This window comes from Melitaea cinxia, chromosome 9 (assembly GCF_905220565.1).
Source record: "Melitaea cinxia chromosome 9, ilMelCinx1.1, whole genome shotgun sequence".
Taxonomy (NCBI): Eukaryota; Metazoa; Arthropoda; class Insecta; order Lepidoptera; family Nymphalidae; genus Melitaea; species Melitaea cinxia.
This window is the reverse complement of record NC_059402.1, coordinates 2203860-2223865: the sequence shown is the minus strand read 5'-3', so window position 1 is coordinate 2223865 and position 20006 is coordinate 2203860. Positions and strand designations below refer to the sequence as shown.

The window sequence follows — 20006 nt, the reverse complement described above, 5'->3', positions numbered from 1 at the left end:
TCCTCCTCGTGTTTACATTGCGAGTATTACTATTAATATTAAAACAATCAATATTCTTGTGATTATACATCTATACATATAATAAAATGGTAGGAAAGTTAAAACTGTACATTGCATAATTTTTTTAAAAGAATACTTGGGGTGTAATCTACAATCGATACCGAAGCCAAAAATATAGTTTTTAGAATTTTTGTCTGTTTGTCTGTTTATCTGTATGTATGTCCGGGATAAACTCAAAAAGTACCGCATGGATTTACTTCAAATTTGGCACGAATAGTATTAGGAAGTCGGGTCAACATATAGGCTACATATTATCATGCTATCACCTACCGGGAACGAGCAGTGAACCTTTATTTCCTCAACGCATTCTGTAACAACGTGTAATCTAACGACGCATATTTGAATGTTATTGTTATTATGTTAATAACCATGCTATATAAGCTAGCTTCACACTATAAAAATCACGCAATATAAGTAACTGAGCCGATAAACATAATTAAATGAATATAAGTAGACAAGACAATTTTAAAGCAGCGCCATCTATGAGATTTTTCTGTAGTTATGAAATACAAAGAAGAAACGGGTAAATGAAAGTTATTTTAAAAAGTATAATCGTAGGTATTTTTGGTGCCGCATAGCGTTCACGCAGACGACGTCGCGGACAGCAGCTAGTAGGTAATATTGTTATAAATATATTGCGACAAAATTGAAAATATTACCTTATGAAAAACATCCCGTAGTGAGACTCGAGCTCTAAGATCGTAAATGCCGCGAATAGCCCTTTTATCGCAAAATAAGTACAATCTTAAAATCTGTAGCATTACCCCACAGTAACAGACCGTAAGACTAACACTATGGAAATAGCTAAAATATATTAAACGTGTAGTAGCAACGTCGGTAAGTTGTCGTACATTTCTAACTGCGAGTGCTGTGGAACTGAGTCCACCATTTAAGGACGATAAATGGGAAGTCCACTGAAGTTTTAAGTCCAAATTTGTCCCTAAGAAAACTGTAGTGTCATTGACAATAAGCCTCTCCTTATTTATTTCAAAATAATAATTTGGATGCTTAATATTGGGCAACGCAAACACAACGCACTTGGTTTTCATTGCGTTCAAAACCAAGTTGTTTATTTTAAACCAAAGAATAGGTAGGGTAGGCTGTGTACAACAATTGTGACAATTCTCATTTGACGGCCTATTATTTAAGAGATGAAGTTAACAATACGAATTACATTCAACCTGAAGGATTTGCAGTTCCAACCGTTCCAATAGGCTGGTCTCGTGTCACTACCGTACGCAGTCTAAGTACTAAGAACCTCAAGCTCATCAATCAATTTCCTTCGTGTATTCTCCATTTACCATGACATTGCAAAAATGATATAATTCACATCACATAATCATTTTGCTATAAGTGAAAGCCATTACTTCAATAATGACAATATTAATAAACTGATTGAATAATCTAACCATAAATGTCAATTTTTCGTACAGCAACAACATTAAAGCCATCTTCAACAACACAAGCTCCTGTATTACCGTCGCGACGCCCATTCCGTGTAGCGAGTCGCCGCCGCCTCATCTCGTCCAGTACGTCGACCACTACTACAGCTAAAACGACAGCTGCGCTGCTAGAAAGTGAAGAATACCTACAGGATATTGGTGACACTGGTATAACATACAGTCGCTTGCTAACTTTTAAATCAAAAATTTATTTAGTATTTGTTTTATTTTTTTGCGAACTCCCAAGAGAATTACACGTTTCAATTTTTTTTTACAAAAGCTTTTATTTTTTATGAGTAAAAGTGTAAAGGTAATTGGACGAACTTTAGACAGTCGCGCCACTATACCAAAAATTTTAAATATTAAAAAAAATAACCACACAAAAATAATACATACATCTGGCTTTGTGTATGGTGACTATCATTTGGTGAATTCTGGTAATTGTGGTTAATCATCAGTTTTAATTATGTGGTCATAATTGTAATTGTTTTAATTTCGCTAAATTAAGTTCTTATATTTTTTCTCTAGATGCCATAGAAGATCCATCGCTCAAGTCGAATACGTCACCAAGAACAACAACTAACGCGCCACGCAGACGTCCTCTAGTACAACTCAAGAACGACCAAGACCAAAGTCCGTCTGCAACTAATGAGGAAGAAAAGAAACGACAAAGCAAGAAGTACAGTTCTAGTTTTAAACAAAACCAATTAGATGAGATACTTAAATTTAGAGCAAGTTCTGAAGATATTGATGTAACTACTGAAGGCAAAACCACACTTGAAGGTATGTGAAGCTATGCAGACACAAAACACGCAAATCCCTCTTACATATTTTCCATTTTTAAACTTTTTTCACATACTTGATTATATAAATTCTCAATTAATATTTCCACAGATATAAGTGCTGAAACTGCTGTGGCTTTAGCCGCTCACCAACTCTTAGCAGCACCGATACCAATCATACCAGATTACGATGATGAATACAATCCGCCGAGGAAGACACCTCAAACGATTGTAGACTACAAATTCACTAGTCCAGAGTACACTGAAGACTTTACCAAGGGTCAAACCTACACGTCTGATTATTCACGAACACCAGCTTATACATCGAGACAAAGGAATATTGAAACATCAACCGCTAGTTATACTTACCTCCAATCTGATACGGATACACCTTCCTCAACTCGATCATCTGATACAAGAAATCCACCTTACACAAGCAGATTCTCAAGACCTATCGATTCAACGAACACAGTAAATCCAACGATATCCGGTGTAACGCTCAGCATAGGCTCAGATGTTTCCGGAGAATCCACTGCCCGATACCTAAACTTCCAAAATGAAATTAATCCTTCAACTTATACCACAAGCAATTACGAATCAAGAGTATCGAAACCTGCATTAACGACTAACTTTATAAATCCCACAATTGCTGGAGTGTCTTTAAATTTACGTGAATCGACCTTAAAATACACTGCTACTAACCGCGATGTGTCACCGACATATCCTGCACTCTCTACTAGTAAAGTGTCTAGACCTGCTGGATTTTCTCCTAATTTAGTTAACATTGACGAAGCTGAAGAGAGCAAGTCGACAGTGAGGTATCAGGGTTCGAGTGTGAGAGGTCCATCTACTGCTAGATACGAAGGATCTAGCGAGAAGATTCCGGTACCAGTTGTCTTCGGGTACTCTACTGGTGGCCAAGGCTTGCAAGAGCCTTCGTATTTCACTAGAGAATACCTTTTGGAGTCACCTGTGACTAAAGCTTACGATGGTAAGATGTCACAACGGAAATATTTTATAAAAATTTGGTATTTTTTTATTCAATAAAATAATAAAATTAAATACTGTTCTTTTTCAGACGAATACCAATATCTATCCCCTGTGACGGAACCACAAACAACAACGACTAGAAAACCACTAAGAAGGAAAACGGTATTCAGAAGAATTTCTACTACCCAATCTCCTACTTCGGTCCTCCCAGTAACGACTGAAAGACCACGGCGGACTAGGAAACCATTTGAGAAAATACTGGTTCGAAAGAACACAGTAGTCAAAGATTCCGTGCAAAAAGAAAATGTCCGCAAAGATAATGTGCAAAAGAAATTCGTACAAAAAATACCTGTGGAAGAAGTAAAGAAAACAAACAGGCCTATTAAACCAATTATAGACTACGATTACTACGACGCTAGTCAAGAGGAAGTAGTCCATAAATATGAAGATGGACCAAAAGTTATTCTTCACGCAAAGGGTACGTATATTAATATTTCAAAGACCTACCTTCAATTAGCAATTCGAAAGCGTCTTCGTGTAATCGTATTAACAGTTTATATTATATTTATTTCATTTCATAAAATGAAAATTCATTTCGCTTCGCTTCAGCCTGTAATATCCCACTACTGGGCATAGGCCTCTTTCCCCATGTAGGAGAAGGATCAGAGCTTAATCCACCACGCTGCTCCAATGCGGGTTGGCGGATATATTTCTTACTATGAGTAACGATCGCTATCAGGTGTACATGATAACAACCGGGACCGACGGCTTAACGTGCTTTCGGAAGCATGGTGGGGAGACCCACAAGGACTGCACAAACACCCAGACCACGGCAAACACCTGTATGGCCAATACAAATATCTATCATGTGCGGGGATCGAACCCGCAACCACCAGCGCTACAGGTACAATCCATGGCTGTAACCGTTGCGCCAACGCGCCAAATTTCATTTATTTCTATAATATATATAATTTTTAAGTATAATTTTAATTATTTTATGAATTCATAATTTGTTCAAGTAATCACTATATAATGTGACCAAGTGACCAATAGTGACCAAGATAGTGATAGTATGTTTCTTATTCTCGTGTAGTCAGGTATCATGATCATTAAAGCGCTTTTATTTTGCATTCTCGCTGTAAGCTCTACACTACCTAATGTAGCGCTAATTACACTAATTACTGATGATACGCTACGATTTCTTCTAATAAATCTGTATTTTTCAACAGGTAAAATCGAGTGTCTAGATATAGGTAACTTCCCACACCCGACATCATGTAAGAAGTTCATATCGTGTGCTCGGCTGGAAAGCGGTGGTCTGATTGGTTGGGAATACATTTGTCCAAAGGGCCTGTCATTTGACCCTGTTGGTGGAATATGCAATTGGTCGGCAGGTTTAGGGTGCTTTGAAAAGGATACATAAATCTTATTTCGATTATAAAAACTTTTTTGTGATGAACTAAAATAATCTGATATAAATTGAACGCGCTTGTAAGTCAAATTCACTCAAATAGTTTTTATTGAGTGTGTAAACTTAAATATTTCAAAGGCGCGAAATATCTCATTACAATCATAATAAGTGTATATAATTTTTTTATAACAATAATTTCAGTCTCTTTTACACTTAAGTTTATCTATAAGACGTCACTCAAATACTCAATAAATGGTTGAATATACAAAAATAGATATTACTTTTTTTTCTTATTGGCTGTTGTATTTATTTTTTAAATATAGTATAAAATTATCAAACTATCTTCTTTTGTATATTCAACTTGATTAAATTACTCACTGCCACTTTGATACTCTTTTATGTACGTATTTTTTTGTTATTAAAAGACAATCATATTTTTTTATATCCTTTTTTTTATAAATTATCTATGATATTGTCTTAAATGTATAGGAAATGTTACTCCAAAATGTGCCTTAATTATTTTACAACATTTAGTATTAAGTAATATTATGTGAATTGAAAATTTTGACAAAATAAAAAAATACATAATAATTTAATGTTTCATTAAAATGTCCATACAAACTTTAATGAACAATTACATTTAGTCTAAAAGTGAATTAGCGTCAATATATGTTACCTCGCTAGCATGTCAATTTATGCTAAACCATAGTGTATAAATAAATACCTCACACTCGGCGACCCCAGTTGAATAAAATACCAATCAGGGCCAGTAAGTACACTACATAATTACAAATGTACAAACGCAGAAAAAACTTGGATGGATAGGAATATATCATGAGCATAGATCTAACACTCGATGCAACAGCCAGTTGCTGTGACCATGTCCCCAACCCATACAAATTACTCGACATTTAAGTCAGATTATGTATAATAATTAATTATTATATATTTGGATATTTATAAGTGAAACCACAGATTAATAATACATATATATATTTATAAAGTTCTCTTGCTAATATTAACATATCCAATACCAATACAAGTCATTTTTATTCTCTGAGCTGAAGGATCAGATTATGTATAATAATTAATTATTATATATTTGGATATTTATAAGTGAAACCACAGATTAATAATACGTATATATATTTATAAAGTTCTCTTGCTAATATTAACATATCCAATACCAATACAAGTCATTTTTATTCTCTGAGCTGAAGGCGTCGTGTCCTCTTCATCTGAACTGCCTTCATTGTCATCTTCAACTCTCAAAACTTCTAATTTGAACATCACTCCAAAGAAATCTTTGAGATGTTGTAGGAATTTGATTGTATAATCTGAGAGAGGCCCAACCTGTAAAATATATATTATCGATTCTTTATCTGATATATAATAAAAATACAGTAAAACACAAAAAAAAAAACTTGGAAGTTGTCAAATGAACAATTTTCACTTTAGTACTAATTCCGTGTCACAATTAAGTATAATATATGGTAAAGTATATATTACAAAACGCAAGTTTATTTGTAGATTAATAATAATATAGTCTTTATTGTACACACAAATATAAACAAACAGTAGTAACTAAAAAAAAAGGTGTACAAAGGATTTCTTCCAGATAACCTTTGTGCACAGGACACTATATAGTAGTGACGGATAGGAAGTGTACAATATTCTTAAGGATGAATTAAAATAGTGTATGATAGATTCAATAATACATACGCATACACATTAACAAATATCCATACATAAATAATCATAAGTACATACAAATATCAATACATAAATAATAAAGGTAGTATAATATATGTGTATAAATGTAAAATATACAGGATGTCCCGTAATTAATGGATAACCCCGCAGGTGCTTGTGGTGGAAGCACAGGGCCAACTCAGAATAAAATAAAAATAAATCTATCTGCAACGGTCTAGGATTTATTTAAAAAAAAAATAGTACGAAATTCAATACCTTTGTTCAAACTATAAACGATTAACCCGAACGAGTTGCTCAATTTGTAAATGTTATTTAAGTCATTATTAAGTTGATTGATACTTCAGGGTAAGTCAGCCAGCTTAGAATGGGTATAAATTTTAAGATCGTCCGCATACAGGTGGTAGAAAGAAAAAATGTGTTTGCTGATTGAATTAATAAATAAAGAAAATAAGAGAGGAGACAACACGCTACCTTGCGGTACGCCGGCAATGACGTTAGCCTAGTCAGAGAAAGTATCCTGAACTCGTAAGCGCTGCCGGCGACCACACAAGTGACTGTGACCAATCAATAACTGGTGGAGATATATTAAAGGAACGCAAGACAGATAGCAAAATATCGAACTCCAGATTGTTAAAGGCATTACTGAAGTCAAGTAATGCCAACACTGTAAAATTTCGATTATCCATAGCATGTCTAATCTTGTCAGAAATTTTGACGAGAGCAGTAACCGTTCTATGACCCCTCTGAAAGCCGGATTTGAAAGGATTTAAGAGATTGTTGGAGGAAAGGAATGATGTTAGTTGTTGATATATAAGATGCTCTAAAACCTTGGACAAGAAGGGTAGGATAGAAATGGGGCGAAATTCGGAAAACTCGGATGGATTAGGTTTTTTGAGTAAGGAAATAAATAATAAAATTAATGAAATAATAAATAAAATTTTGTTCTTTGTGTATTACTACAAAAATTATAGTAATTCATTAAAATACAAAAAGTTTCTACCAAATCATGTGAAAACTATTTAATATACTCACAACACACTCGCTAACATCTTTCTGTCCGAGGGCCATCCAAAGCGCTAAAATCCACTGAAAAGAAGAATCAACGGCTCCACCCCGATGGATCTCATCCAACAACTTGAGTGCACACTCCCGACCCAAGTCCTCCGGTAGAGTTATCTGACCAGTACCGGCATCTGATGATTTCTGTAACAGATCACATATTATTAAAAAAATTGAGGAATTATATATGCAAAAAAAAAACTACTAATCAGATCTTCCTCAAATTTAAATGGAACCACAAGACAAGCACCAGCTTTCGAAAAAAAACATAAAAATCGGTACATTACAGTTAGTTGATTCTGTTGGTGAAACACAATAAAAAAATTTGTAATCTTTCCCCTTTATAATATTAGTATAGATATAGAGATTTCAAAATCATGATAAGTAAAAAGTAATTAAAGTGAAACTTTTATTCTATTGCTCCAAAATTTTTCGTTTATCTATCGCATGTCGCACCGTGTCGCGTTATAGCTGGCCGCGGAGTAGGGATAAAGTGAAAGGCGCCTCGCAGAACAGCCAAGGCCAATATGGCGGCGCCCATAGCTCTCATCAGCTGACCATGTAGCATTTATATTGTCAATTATTATTCGTGCAAGTGTTCCGAGGTATGTGTGTTTTGATCTGTGTATTAATGTAAGTGTTTTTATTCACTAAAGTTTCACTTGCATTGTTGTTTCATAAAACCACACAATTTTTTTTTATATAGCCTTTATATTCTGTAATGTTGCCTTTTATTTGTTATAAATATTTATAAATAACAAATAATATACAATAATTAAAAATGTACTCACAGACTCAGCACAGTAAAATGTTTTGTCATTAGTCTCTGCTAGAAGACTTATGCCAAACCCTGGACTCTTTCCCGCATTAGGACCACGGCATTGATCTGTGTTGATATACACATCGGGAAGGAAGTTTAACATCACCTGGAATAAAATTATCATTTAATAAATACCTGAAGAATAATTTGTTTAAATATAACTATAAATCATTTATGTAAATGTATCGAATGTTAAAAAAAATGTAAATAGTAGGTATAGTGTATTTTGATGATATTAATAAAATTAAAATAACCTGTATTAAAATAACCATTTTTACTAAATGCATATAGATGTATACACAGTACATATACCAAAATGATATTTTTTTATAATTTTTGTCCGTCTGTCTGTTTGTTTGTTCTGGCTAATCTCTGAAACGGCTGGACCGATTTTGGCGGGACTTTCACTGGCAGATAGCTGATATAATAAGGAGTAACTTAGGCTACTTTTATTTCAGAAAGTTATTTATTTTATAACTCTGCGAACTGAACAATAACTTTTTTGTTACAAATTCCACACGGACGAAGTTTGACGAACAATTTGATGGAGATTCTGTGAAATATTTTAAAAATCACACAAATCAGCCTGTAACATCCCACTACTCGGCATATGCCTCTTTCGCTATGTACGAGAAGAGAAAAATACCTTATCCTACATTTTAAAGTCACTACATAAATATTTTCTCATTAAAATAATTTTAGCGTAGTTAATTTGAACCTACCCCTTTAGCAGATTCCACAACCCTATTAGCCATTGTCGGTGACACTCTAAGGGCGTACACGACACCACGGATACGTTTCACTAGTCCCCACTTCGTCCACTGTAAGGGTCGCAAGTGACGACGAACAGGACACTTGAATACGACCTCACCCCCACCAAGAGGAGGAGCACCTATAACGAAGATCATACATTAAACTTTTAGAGATAGACAATATTAATTAATTAAATACGTCCAGAAGGAATTATGTTATTATCAGGTCCTTATGTTTGATCATTTTAAATGCCTATGTATTAATTAATATAACAAAAAAAAAACAATAGTTTGATAATTTATAATATCAAAATAGACATAAATGTCGTTTCCTGTATTAATTGTGTCAATCATGTGTACTAACAAACAAAAAATGGCAAAATAACTTCTATAACTTTCAGTCAACCTATACATAATTTTAAAAAGAAAACATATACTCGTACATACCTCTCCTTACAACTTTAAGCTCCAGCCCATCATCGACAAGGATAAATTTCAATAGGATCGGCAAAGCTGTTGATTTAATCTTGTCCACTGACACATCCAGATCATGATGGGTAACACCTTGCAGCACTACGTTCAACGGTTCTTTACAAAATGGTCCCAGTGCTAGTAAAACTTCTAGGTAATAACCTAAAACATACATAAAAAAAATAGATACACTTATAATAGTTCGTCTTAGATAATGTTTATGTTTGCAAGAATATACATTGTTATTTTTATAAAGAGCATAAAGCATGCTGGATGTGGTATAAATAAAGAAATGAAGGCTAAGATCTAGACTAGGAAAAACCGAATTAGAAAAACCGAATTATGAGGTTTTTGGGTGTGGAGGGTGGAGGGTGTAGGGGAATCTATACAAGGTAACACTGTCACACCTCAAAACCCCATGGTTATGGAGATATTCATGGTTAAAGTTTTGAGGTTAGGTTAGCTTTGAGCTCGTACTGTTTGCATTGTGTGACAAATCGACACTTTTAAACAAAACAACGTGTCAGACATAATATTCTAATAAAATTAGTAACATTGCGTGCTAGAATATAGGTTTAGAAATTCGAAAAATACCCAAAACCGAATCGGAACACACCACTGTCCACGTGGTCTTAGTCTGTCCTACCCCTAGAGTGTTTTTTTTATGACGCGGAGGCGCGGAGGGAGGGCAGCCCTCGCCCGCCGTGCGAAAGCGCGCGAACGAATGCATAGAGCGGCTGCGCAAGCGTTCCTCTAACTTTCGAAATTCTTCTTCTAACCTCAAGACTTTAACCATGGATATCTCCATAACCATGGGGTTCTGAGGTGTGACAGTGGTACCAGGGGAAGCATTCCCCACCCTCTCCCCCCCCCACCCCCCACGGTCCCGAAATTCGGTTTTTCCTAATCTAAAGCTTTACCGAAATGAATGTTCAAAAGATCTTAAACATTTATAATTAATTTTATTAACATTAAATGTGTTAATAAAACACAACAATAACTTCTCCATCTTACTAGATATAGTTTCAGGGGTCTAGCTGAAAGCTGTGGTCAACACTTTTTTTTTAATTTTAAATTAAAAAGAAATCAAATGATTTAAATAAGTAAAATCTTACCTATTCCCCTTTGCGTACAGCAATTGTGTGTGATTTGACCACCGATAAGAATTCCGGGTTGGAAATATAAAGATGTGCCTGATTCGCTCAGTTCTACTCTTGAGCCATTTGTTATTTTGTCTAATAAACGAATTAAATTGACTTCGTACTCTTTTAAGCCCGGGTCTTCATGTGTACTGCGAATTTCTTCAATTTTTATAGTTCGCCCGCTAAGTGTCGATAACAGGAGCCTTTGTCGGAGTAGGTTACTCCCTTTGTACATAAGTACGTCATTGTGTATCACAGCCGGCATTTTTATACTCAATTCCTAAAAAATATTTGGAAAAATACTTAAAAATATCATGTATGAAACACGGATCGCATCGTACCTAATATAAACACGTGTGGAACCTTAACTTCAAATGTCAAAACCAGGGGGGAGACACTTTTCTATAATAAGATGATTAACAAAGATAAAACTGCCATCTGTTTTATGGGGTAACAAACTTTTCGGCAAACAGTGTATATAAGCCTCAACAGGTGGCACTATAATTCAGAATTCAATTAAGTATTCCCATACCAAAAATTTACTACCATTTAGGTACAACTTCATGGTTCTAAAGTTTAAAAAAAAAACTTATTAGGTATTTTTCAATTCAATATTAGACAAAAAAAACATTATATTTTTGTATAATTAGTCAAAAATTAAGATAATTTGACCACAATGTTCGTCTTGTTTATTTTGTCCTCTGAGTTTTAAGTAAGTAGTATTTATCAATAAAAAAGTCAAAGCTGGCAGCCCTAACTGAACGTTATACTGGCTTTTTTCAAATCAGTTGCTTTATAAAATTTTGAATTATTAAAATTTTGTGATTCAGTTTTGCCTTGGTATATAATTTATTTTGCCATTTAATTTTCGTTTTGCGTTGAGTTGAGTTGTTTCTCCTCCGTATTGCCGAAAGTTATTGTTATTTGCGCTTCATTTTCCTTCTACGTTGAGTTCAGTTTCGTCTCCTCCGTATTTACTGAAAGTTTAGTGCTTCAATTTGAGATAGGACTCTAGAATTGCGAGAAAGACGATTGTTTTATTGTGATAAAGTTTGCGAAGGACGCTGATTCGTGTTAGATACTAAGTGTGCCTGAAATTGCAAGAATGCCGTGTTCCTGCGCTTTTGGGTGCAAACCTTCAGCCGGTAAGCTTTCATTAAATTGATTTAAATAGGTACTAAATTCTTACGAAATACTTATAATACATATCTGTAAATTATATACGAACTATTTCTAAGCTTAAAACTATAAGCTTTGACTATATTAGTCATCTGAATGTTATAACATCTTTTCTAAGCCCTCAGTTTACTCAAAATTTTGTAAACTTAAGTTAGAAGGAAAGGAGAAAGTAATAAATAAATAAATTGATAAATTACATGACACCAGTTACCTGTGTCCAAAAACAGGAAATTGGATTTAGTATTCCTTATATGTTATATAGGACATGATCGACTGCCTGACCATAGCAGATGTCTCTTCGTCAAATACAATTCAATGGATAAACGTCAAACACATTTAAAATTCATCACACACATTTTTTTTTCAGGTGTTCCAATGCACAGATTCCCCAGTCAAGAAAAGTTTCCTGAGCGCTTTAAGACTTGGGTTACTCTCTGCGGGGGAAAACTTGAAACATCTGCTGACTATAATATTTATAAGGAGAAAAGAGTTTGTGATAGGCATTTTGTCGAAAAAGATCACAATCATAACAAAAGACTCAATGCTTTAGCAGTTCCTTCACTTTATTTGGCAGGTAAGAACTATTTTATTTGTTTAATTTTTTTAAATCTATATTTATTATGATACTGTACTAGCTAACTCACCTAGGGTTTCAGTGAGGTAAATAACTACTAAACAAATGTGTGATTCACATACTACCAATTTTAAATGCATGCTGGCTGATCATTTCAAGATCCTTTATAGTTTTGATCGGAGGTGATTTCCGGTGGGCCTTAAGTGGTTGATAAACTTGTTATTGGGATAGGTTATTTGCTTATCTGTCCTGCTTTTTTTTACTTAAAGTACTTTTTTTGTTTTTGTTTAGGTTTAATTAAAAAAAAAAAAACAATACACATACATTATATATAATAATTTTAATATTACTTTAGAGTAATATGTTACAAATTATATATCAAAATCCACAAGCAGGCCAGGTATTAAAAGTACATGACACACTACTCAGAACCTAAGGCTTCATCTTTCAGAAAATAAGTTATGTCTTAAGGCCCTGGGATCTTGGTCTATTATATTGCAATTACAGCTTTACATCAATACTGATGCTTGGAAGAGTAAGGGATGAGATGGCATAGCTACTCATAAACTTTAGGATAATTATGACAACATATAATAAACATGATATACGAAACTTAAAGACAGGAATGTAAAAAAAAATGTTTTAATTGTTTTTATTTCTCTACTTACAGAAATTCCATTGTTTCATGAGCCTGATATGGAAAACGTTGCAAGATCATCGAAAATAAATAAATCAGGTAAAGGATACAACTTACTATCCATTAAAAAGCAACAAAATTGTTTTCTCTTGATTTATTTAGGTATAATTTAATTTGCATAGATTATTACCTCTTCAGGTCAATGAAAATGGTCTTTACATATTATTACATTATGTATTTCATTTTCTATTTTAATTGTGTAGTATGATTTTTATAAATAATTTCATTGGAAGCTGGAAGATTGGATTCATTTTTTTTTCTCCAATCATCATTAAAAATATACACTACATATTATGCATAACCTAAAATTATTTGAATTTCAGGGAAAACTTCTAGCACTGCAGACACAGTTTTGTCTCATGTAATGGAAGAACACAATTACTTTGCTGCTAGAAGGGAAAGACAACCAGCTTTTAAAAAACGTAGGTGTAATTTCTCTACTATATATCTTGGACAAATTACTCCTGACCCTCTTTACAGTTTTCAAGTGATTTAATGTAATTATTATTTGTAGGTTCCAAGAAAACACTGGGGTTCAACTGCGCTCAAGTCAGTAATATGCGTACTGAAATGAAGCAGCTACGTAGTGAAATTTGTCGTTTGAAGAGGAATGGAAGTTTCATTTCAAGATTGAACAATGCACAAAAAGTGTCTGAAAGTGTGGCATTTCAACAAGCTTTAAATAAGATGTCAAAGCCGTCGCAGTTATTTTTAAACATGCAATTGCAAAATGTAAAAAAACCTAAAGGCAGACGTTTTACAACACCAGAAAAAATATTGTGTTTGTCAATATATAAAAAAAGCCCAAAATGCTATGAATTTCTTCAAAGAACATTTACATTGCCATCAGCAAAAGCTATGAAAAGATTATTAAGTAAAATAAAATTGTGTCCTGGCATAAACCCAGTTATATTTGAAAAAATTAAAAAGACTGTGGCAGAAAAGTGCAAGGCTGACAAACTATGTAGTTTGTCATTTGATGAAATGTCCATAAGTCCACAAATAAATTATAATAACCAAAAAGATATATTTGAAGGTTTTGCGCTTAATGGTGACCATCAGTTTGCTGACCATGCTCTTGTGTTTATGGTTAAAGGGGTCAAACAAAATTTCAAGCAACCAATTGCATATTATTTTACTAGTTGTTTAAAAAAGACAGAATTAAAAAATATAATAAAAACAGTCATCCGTCACGCTCAGGACTCGTGTTTAATAATAATAAATACAGTATGTGACCAAAGCACCGTAAATGTCAGTGCTATAAACGAATTGATAGATGAAACGAAAGCATCTTATTTGAGAAAAGGAGTTGAGTGGCGGTATGACTGCTTTTCTATTAAGGGTCGTAAAATCATTCCTCTGTTTGATACTCCCCATTTAATAAAAGGTATCAGAAATAATTTGCTTACTAAAGATTTAGTATATACAACAAAAAATAAAGAAAAACTTGTTAAGTGGGAGTATTATCAAAAGGTTTATGGAGCTGACAAATCATATGGCGATCTTAAATTATTACATAAAATTACTGAGGAGCATATTGATCCTGAAAAAATAAATAAAATGAGAGTGAAGACTGCAACACAGATTTTTAGCCACAGTGTTGCAGTTGTTACTGACCATCTGACTGCAAGGGGAGATCTGCCAGAGGAATGTCTACAACTGGTAGATATTACGCTTCTACTTGACAATTTATTTGACTCTTTAAATGTAAGTACGTTAAATATACCAGATGGTAAAATTTTTAAGGGAGCAGTCAAATATAATTCGCCCCACCATGAACTATGGAAAGAAAGCAAAAAAGTTTTAAAAACTGTAAAATTTATACAAAAAAGAGTTTCAGGAAATAAAATTCGATTAATTACAGCAACTGTACCATCAATCACAAATCTTATCAGAACCATAGAGGGTGTGGAAGCAATTTGGCAAGTTTTGTTTAAAAAGTTTGGTCTAGACGCTATGTTGACAAGAAATTTCAATCAGGACCCCGTTGAAAATTTTTTTGGTAATATCAGAAGTTATGGAGCAAGGAATAATGCCCCTAACACAATTTGTTTTGAAGGTGCATTTAAAGCGTTTTAATTATAGCTCTCCTCATTCGAGGAGAGCTAATTGTGAAGAGGATGGAAATGAATGTTTGCAAAATTTAGACTTTTTTTTTAAGAGAAAATTGCAACACCTCTATTCCAGAAGAAACATCTGATATTCCCGAAGAAATACATTTTTATGAAGATTTGTGTGTTGAAATGCAACCTCAAGAAGATGCAGGACAGGGAAATTATGTTTGTGGATGGGTCTTGACAAAATGCTTAAAAAAAATTTGTAAATCTTGTCAACAATGCCGAAAAACTTTAATTAACACAGCCAATCAAAATAATAAATACATAAAAGCAAAAGAATATTGCAACAAAACTTGGCTGTGTTATCCAAACGAACTTGCTGAAAAATGCTTCCATAGTATTCAAAATATAACGAAATCATTTTTAAAAAAGAATATTCCCAAAAAAGATATTAAGAAAAGTATTATCGTACTTTGTGATATATTGGTGGAATATCCCTTTGATTGTTTAATCCATAAAGAAAAGCTAAAAGCATGTTTTTTAGATTTGACAATTAATATTATTTTGTACAGTTGGTGCAGAAATATTAATCGAATTTTGTCCGGAAAAATCACATATGAAGGTGAAGAAGAGTTAAAGAAAAACGCTGCTATTTATTACAATAAACGTAAACATTATAAAAATAAAAAATAGTTTGAAAATTAAACTTTTCTTATTTTAGCTATAAATTCCTACCCTTTTGTGAATTCAGAGAATACTAGGTTTGTTCTAATAAGCTATTTATATTATATATATGTGGCATAATAAGTATATATTAATTTTTAGTCACTTAATTTATTGGTATAGGAAAAAGTTCCTTTGCCACAATATTAATTAAATAGCAGACTGGAACATTATTGTGGTATAATTTTTTTTGATATCTGAAAGCTATAATTATTTTGTCGTGTTTGCACTGTTCACAGGAAATCAATATTTTGGCGCCAAACTATAAGTTCTTCGTTAAGGAATATTATGGATATCCTGACTTTCTGTGAATAATATCTTAATGTTTGAAAGTATACAATAAACACAGAAAGTCGGAATAACACAATGTCCATTATATTCCTAAACAAAGAACTTCTAGTTTGGCGCCAAAATATTGAATTCCTGTGAATAGCATGGTAGATACCAACCATATTCACGTATGCATGTATATATATATATATATATATATATACACCAATTAGTGTTGGAACCAAAAACTAGATGGCGCTTCAAAATGAATTGGCTTAAAATGCTGCGAGAGGGCTCTCTTTTTCCCTATATATTATTATACTCTTTGGTCAAAACAAAACCAATGCTGCCAGTTTATAATAAACTAAAAATTAAAACAGTGTTCCCAACTCTTGAAAAAATTTTTCCTTAAATCTTTCAACAAACGTCCCAAAATTAGAAACAAAACCCCCTCAACCTAAAATTGAAATTATTTAAAACTCAGATTATTTTTTAATTTTTAAAAGGGTTTTAAAATAGAAAATACATAGATTATTTTGTATACTTTGCTTTGGTATATTCATGGAACATGTTCTTTTAAAAATTTAAAATTATGGAATTTTTAATTATTACTACTTTTTATGTTAATTTATTTCGTTCTGACGAATTAAAAATTCAAAAACATACCCTAAAAATAATCATATCCTACAATTTCCCGCTTTTTGCAAAATATCCCCAAATTTAGGGGAAAATCCCCCAAGCTGGCAGCACCGAGTTTATTTCCTATCAGGAAGCTTATACTGTTTTATATAAGCTTCTTGTTTGCTACGAATATGTAATGTTGTTAATGTAAAACATTTGCTTCCACTTATTCCACTTTCTGTTTAATTGAAAAATTTCATATAAGTACCAACCATTAAGTAATCTGACAAAAAAAAAACATTAACCAGAATAAGCGTAGGAGAGTTAAAAAATTCTTAGAAAGGGTAAAAAATACTCCTCTTAAACTAATTTTATTATTACAAAAAAAAATATAGGTAGGTATATAAATACTTTAAACTATTATGAAAACAGTATTATAGTGTTAATATTTACAAAACATTTTTAAGAATTTCACAGGAGATTCTGTTTACCCTGAAGGTGTGATGTGATGTTTACAAACTAAAGTAACAACTTAGAAGCTGGAATACTCCAGGTTACTAGCGTATGATATAGCTTTAAATTTTACGATAGGCAATCTTCACGTAGGTTAGAATCTATTATTGAAAGCGTAGCTCCGACTAAATGTAGAGAACCGGTTACTAGAGCTGAAATCTTAGGTTTCTTATTAATATACTGGAGGACATCAGAAACACATTCCAGTATCGTAACTTTTGATCTTTTGTTTAAGAGCCATTTCACAAAAATCGGTAACAATCCGCGAAATTGTAATATTTTGACGTCGTTAATGTCAGTGTTGGATGCAATAATGTATAATTTATATTCTTGAAATTTAATAGTGCAACCTTTGTTGTAGTCGATGGGCAGATCAGAATTTTGATTTATATTATGTGTATAAAATTAATAACCTTTTCATCAGGCTCCTGGGTAAACGATCGCAATGTATACTTTGAAGTCCTACTTTTCAATAACCTCTACAATGAAACGGTTAAAAAAATATATCGTAATATGTGGAGTATAATTTTGTTGAATAATAGAACAGATTTTTATTCTATTTGTATCTCTATTAAACGATAAAAAAAATTTAAAGTTACGAATATTTTCCAAATAAGTACAATTTTAAAAGCGATATTTTTCTTAGAAAACTAAGAAATTTTAACGAACTATCTTCATCAAAAAAAACTTACATCATTAAGGAATACAAAAAAATAATAATTAAAAGTTGTAATCATTTTTAATACATTTTATATTAAATAATAAAAAGATAGTGTATATTACCACGCATCAAGCCCAGTAAATCAGTCGAGCGCTAGCGCTCTTAGAGGTGAGGTCTACGCCAAATTCAGCGCAGCTGTCTCTTTCGCTCACACGCGCCAAGCGCCTGTTGTTATAGCGGATAAACCGCATTTGATACTTTCGTAATAAAATATAAATAAAAAATAAACATATTACGAAAATGACTATAAAATAATATAATGATAATTTCTGTAAGCAAATGTATAATTTAATTTTCTTTTCTCACATTATCAATACAAATAGGCATTTCAATCTGTTTGTCTTGTTATTTGTTAATTAATATGTTTGTCGGTGTCATTGAGTTAAATAATTGTATTTGCTCGCAAACGAAAAAAACCGACTTCAATTACATCGACAAGTAATCCAACGTAGGTAGACGAATAAATAGTCAAGTAAATACGCGTTATAAAAAAAAAAATTATGTGGTGTCATTGGGACACCAGGTAGGAACGAAGTTCCTTCAGATAGTATAGAAGCAACACAATTTGAAAAAAAAATGTTGAATTTTATATATATTTTCTAGTTCTTGTTTTTAACCGACTTCCAAAAAAGGAGGAGGTTCTTAATTCGACTGTATTTTTTTTATGTATGTTACTTCAGAACTTTTGACTAGGTGGAGCGATTTCGACAAATTTTCTTTTGATCGAAAGTTGGTGTGTGTCATTTGGTCCCATTTAAATTTATTTGCGTTTGCTCGCTAACGAAAAAGAAACCGACTTCAATTACATCGCCGAGTAATACAACGTAGATCGACTAAAAAATAATCAAGTAACTACGCGTTATCAAAGATTACTCAAAAAGTCGTTATCATATCTCGAAAAAAATTATGTGACCACATGATAAACATCAGCTTTTGATTAAATTAAAAGTTATCAAAATCGGTACACCCAGTAAAAAGTTATTGCGGATTTTCGAGAGTTTCCCTCGATTTCTCTGGGATCCCAATATCAGATCCTGGTTTCCTTATCATAGTACCAAACTAGGGATATCTCCTCCTTAAATCGGTATACCTAGTAAAAAGTTATGCGCTATAATACAACGTAGGTCGACGAAAAAATAGTCAAATGAAAACGCATTATTAGATATAACTCGAAAAGTAGTTGCTAGATCTCAAATAAATTCAAGTGGGACCAAATGACACACACCGCCTTTTGATTAAAATATTTTTGTCGAAATCGGTCCACCCAGTCAAAAGTTCTGAAGTAACATACATAAAAAAAAAAAATACAATCGAATTGAGAACCTCCTCCTTTTTTTGGAAGTCGGTTAAAAAAACCGCCAAAATTTGTTGGTCTACTTTCATCCAAAACTGTGCAACTCACATTCGCACACAGATTTTCTGGGGCATAATAAAATGCTATTTTATTCATATCGTAAATATTAGATTCATTCGTAAAGTCAAAAAACTAAATCAATTAAAAAAAATTGTTTCCTAAATGATTTTTTTATTTTTATTAAAAATTTATTGACTGTTGTTATATAACTAATACTTGAAATTTTTAACAAATTAATTATGTAATTTTTTTTTTATACCATAGTTATTAATTTTTATTATACATTAGAAAATGATCAAGATGGTCTTTTGGTTGTCACACTACACTTACTAGCACATAGATCGCAAAAGTCGCATCGCGCGAGTCGTACGAGCCGCGCGATGCGACCTTTACCTAAACTTGCAGAGCGTAAAATTGTAAAATGGCTCTTATGATAGAATTTCCTTTGAACAAGTTTCAAATCGATTATTATTTGTGTTATATCAAAAAAGAAATTATCAAGTTCATTTTTGGCTTATATTCGGCTACTTTTGCCACTTATTAAACTATTTTACATGTAATTATAGTCACAAATAGGTTTTATTGTATAGTGTTTTATTTTTTTTTATTTGTTTTATACTTCTATTACAGTTATTAAATAATAAGAGTAACTGTG

At 32.6% G+C, this 20006-nt stretch overlaps 2 protein-coding genes across 2 annotated transcripts; one reads left to right on the top strand and one right to left on the bottom strand.

Annotated features, from left to right (window-relative positions):
* Positions 1-561: 561 nt before the first annotated feature.
* LOC123656544 (mucin-5AC-like) lies at positions 562-4697 on the top strand. Its single transcript, XM_045592214.1, has 6 exons — positions 562-583; positions 1494-1670; positions 2031-2285; positions 2397-3275; positions 3363-3752; positions 4504-4697. The coding sequence occupies exons 1-6, from the start codon at positions 562-564 to the stop codon at positions 4695-4697; spliced, it is 1917 nt and encodes a 638-aa protein (XP_045448170.1).
* A 964-nt stretch (positions 4698-5661) lies between these two features.
* On the bottom strand, positions 5662-11021 carry LOC123656745 (probable RNA 3'-terminal phosphate cyclase-like protein). The gene is made up of 7 exons (XM_045592405.1): positions 10616-11021; positions 9477-9662; positions 9000-9169; positions 8249-8383; positions 7431-7601; positions 5873-6038; positions 5662-5719 (listed from the first exon to the last, which is right to left on the bottom strand). The coding sequence occupies exons 1-7, from the start codon at positions 10905-10907 to the stop codon at positions 5682-5684; spliced, it is 1158 nt and encodes a 385-aa protein (XP_045448361.1). The 5' UTR covers positions 10908-11021; the 3' UTR covers positions 5662-5681.
* Positions 11022-20006: the final 8985 nt, after the last annotated feature.